General features: G+C 39.1%; 1 protein-coding gene across 1 annotated transcript in view; it reads left to right on the top strand.

Annotated features, from left to right (window-relative positions):
• Positions 1-3,774, top strand: part of LOC122063757 (ubiquinol oxidase 4, chloroplastic/chromoplastic-like) — a 26,240-nt gene that overhangs the window by 523 nt on the left and 21,943 nt on the right. The window contains exons 2-3 of the mRNA XM_042627465.1: positions 447-555; positions 2,762-2,830. Of these exons, the coding sequence (XP_042483399.1) occupies positions 447-555; positions 2,762-2,830 (178 nt within the window). The remainder of the gene's footprint in view (positions 1-446; positions 556-2,761; positions 2,831-3,774) is intronic.

The raw sequence follows: 3,774 nt of genomic DNA, 5'->3' as shown, positions 1-3,774 counted from the left end.
GGGGGGGGAGAGGAATGAATAGCTATAACATTATTTTGTTGTTCTGGCAGCCTTTATGTCTGTTCTATACATGTATGAGTTTTGGTTGGTGGAGAAGATCAGATTATTTGAAAGTGCATTTTGAGGAGAGCTGGAATGAGATGCACCATCTTCTTATCATGTAGGTCTGAATTTATGTCTCTTTCCAGCCATGTTTTCAGGCATCTAATTTTCTGTTTCCTAACAACTTTGATACCTTTATGTTTTCTTGTTACGATCATTGTGGTGCCATGGTATTAAATTTTACAGATGCATTGTTTTTTTCTTCTAATGTTCTCATATATACCTGTTAAATATGGCCAGATTGAGTTCCGAAATTCAAAATTAAGATTTGTGAGCTGATAGACTTTGAAGTTTTACTTTCATGTTGCTTTCTATTTAGTGATGTTATGGTGGTTTGATTGCAGGAACTGGGAGGAAAATCGTGGTGGTTTGATCGCTTCCTTGCACAACGCATTGCAGTGTTTTATTATTTCATGACAGTTTTAATGTATGTAGTGAGCCCAAGAATGGCATGTAAGTATATCGCTTTATTTCTTTGATTGAACATATTGTTTCTGGTTATGAATTAACAGTTTCATTATGTTTCTCTTTTTCGCTTTATCATTATGTTATGCCTTCCTGCTTATACTGAACGGACCATTTAACTTATTGGTTGAAGGACACATAACCGAACGACAGCTCTTACAGAGACCCAAATAGGCCAATCCTTCCCAAAATTTGTGGTCCAGGATAAACAATAAATCGTGGTTTCTTTGCCCAACTTGCTTGAGTTTCCTACCTTGAATTCCCTGGAAGAAGCAAAGCTGGGCCTGGTTTTCATGTCTAGCTTGTGGTACACTTTATTTAGGATCAAGTCTTTTCTGCTCCTTGAAGAGGTTTGCTGTTACATGCTTATGTTTTCCTACTCCAATTAAGTCCTTGTAATATGGGTTGAGTAAGAGATTGTCAAGTGTTGTTATTAATGGATGTCCATGTGTCACTCCATGGCAGGTGTTAATTGGGTTTTTAGAATTTTGTACATTGAAAGAGTCCTTGTAAGTTGTTAGTTTGAGGAAGGTCCTACTCTTTAGGATGAGTGGTTAGTTCTATAATGTAGGAGGTAGTGGAATTAATGGAGGAATTCATATAAGTTTTTCTCTCGATATAGTAGGCGTATTTTATCTTTCGGTATGTTATGATCCCATAGCGGTGATATGGGGGGCTGATTCCACGTCGGTTATTAAAAGTTTTGATGTGGGTTGATATGGTCTTGGGTTCCCTCACCTTATAAGTTGGTTTTTGGGGATGAATTCTCCCAAGGTTTGCATAGTGATATTAGAGCAGCTGATCCTTGGTCCTAACCCTCGCACAGAAGGGGCAACTTGGTGCTAGATTGAAGCTGCTAGTAAGGAGGCTACCTACCACCAAACAGAAACCCTAGAGCAGAGTGGAGCCCCTTAGAAAAGGTTACCTAATCTGGAGTGGGACACCATGGACGTTGGTTTGGAATTGTGGTGGCATTTTACAATTCCATGATCCCACATTGGTTACGAAAGAGATTTGATGTGAGTGGATATGGTCTTGGGTTCCCTCACCTTATAAGGCAGTTTATGGGGGTGAGTTCTCCCAAGGCTCGTATTGTTATGTGCATGATAACTTGACTGGGTAACTCGCTCGTATTGTTATGGGCACCTTGATCTTTATCACAAGTCAAGTATGACAGCTCCCGATCCTTGCCTTTGTTCTTATTTTCACCTATTTTGGATGGATAAGAAAAAGACAAACTAGTTTGAGGAAACCAACTTCTAAAACAACACTTTTAATTAGATGAAAAAATACCCGTACAAGTTACAATATTGAGACCAAGACTTGATAGACTCCTCCAACGTTGGACTACTAACGTTCATATACTTCCTATATTTTAGCACGAACCACCACTCTTCTTAAAGAGTAGGACCTTCATCAGACTAACAACAACTTACAAGGACTCTTTCAGCGTACATAATTCTAAAAACCCATGGAATGACACAACACTTGACACGTCTCTCGCTCAACCCATATTATAATAAGGATTTAATTGAATAAAAAATAGGCGCGTAACATCCCACCCCCTTAGCAATGGCATTGTCCTCAATGCTACACTCATCCATAATCCATGATGTCATCTTCCTCATTTTCACATCAAGCTTCAATTAAAAAACAGTTTCTTCAATTGATGCCCAGGGGCAAGCTTCTCATTGCAATCAAAGCACAAAACCTTAGAGTGCCTCTCTTGAAGTTGGGAAATGAAAGATCTGCGTTTTATACCATGTAAGATCCATCAAAAGAAGCGTACAATTTTCTTGAAGGGATTCATTTATTTTGACATAAAATGCCTAGAAAAGTTTCACCCATTCTAATTTATAGATTGTGGGCTTAAGATAGCGGATCCCACTATAGAATACTTCATATGAAACATACTCTATAATTAGATAGTTTACATTCTTTATTTTTTTTCAACCCTTTTTATGTCGAAACAATTGGAACCAAATAAATTAACCAATAAATAAATAAATAAAATAACCATCCTGCTTTGCATGTGTGTTTAATGTACCATTGTGATCAGGCATATGCATTGCTCGTGGCTCGTGCCTTACTGATTAATATAGGCTAAAGAAAAACTTTAAACCCTAGTTTTTACCCCTGGAAGCTTAAATCTTAGATTTTGATATTTGTACATTTGTATTCTTGCTTTCTGCAGATCACTTTTCTGAATGTGTGGAGAGGTATGCTTACGCAACTTATGACAAGTTTATCAAGCTACAGGGAGGTAAAAGTTATAGCCACAAATGAGCTCATCTTCATTCAAATTGCGTACTAAAATATAATAATTTTTAGGGAAAATTACATCCCCTCCCCTATAGTTTGTCGAAATTACGCGTGGATCCAAGGGTTTGAGCGAATTACACCCCCTGCTGACGCTGTGAGGATTCTGTTAAGTTTGAAAAGACTTAAATACCCTTTTTTATTATTCTAAGTCTTTTGCTGAGAGGACCATTATACCCTTTAGGGGAAATACCCATTATACCCTTTGGGGAAAAAACCAATAAAATGGGTATTGCCCTCAAAACAGAGAGCCATTGGAGAAGGTTCCCTATCTCCAAGTAGCTCACCTCTGCAAATCGACCTCAACAACCATTCCTAGTGAAGGTTTTGTCTCTGATCGACAAGTTGAAGGTTCCCTGTCTCCGATCGATTGACGCCGGCGAACCCAGGTAAGCAAAGGAGAAGGTTAACACCGATAACCCCTGCAAATCACCCCAGCGAAGACCATTCTAGGTGAAGAAGCTCTGTCTCCGATCGATTCACGCCGGCGAACCCAGGTAAGCGAACATTAAACCGAATCTGAGCGAGAGTACGCCCTTTCTTTGTGTGTGTATGCCCTTTCTCTGTTCTGAAATCGTATGTGTTGGGGATGAACCTAGGGTTTGGGAATTTGATAATGTGTGATTTATGCTTGCTTGCTTGCTTCTGGGAATGTAACATCATAGGCCTAAGGATAGCTGGTTGGACTGAATCTGAGGAGCTACTACAGGTTGGATGGATAGGGCTGGCTATTGTTGGCCTTCCTTTACTCCCCTTTATGCGAACTATATCAGTAGGAGCTTGTTTCTATTGTTGGAATTATGGTTCTCATTTATAGTGATAATTATATGTTTCATGATCAAGGATGCATGGTTACCCGAAAATCTGCACAATTCCCCCTTCATGTAT

This window comes from Macadamia integrifolia, chromosome 2, assembly GCF_013358625.1.
Source record: "Macadamia integrifolia cultivar HAES 741 chromosome 2, SCU_Mint_v3, whole genome shotgun sequence".
In the NCBI taxonomy this organism is placed as follows: domain Eukaryota; kingdom Viridiplantae; phylum Streptophyta; class Magnoliopsida; order Proteales; family Proteaceae; genus Macadamia; species Macadamia integrifolia.
This window is presented reverse-complemented; position numbering and strand designations above follow the sequence as displayed.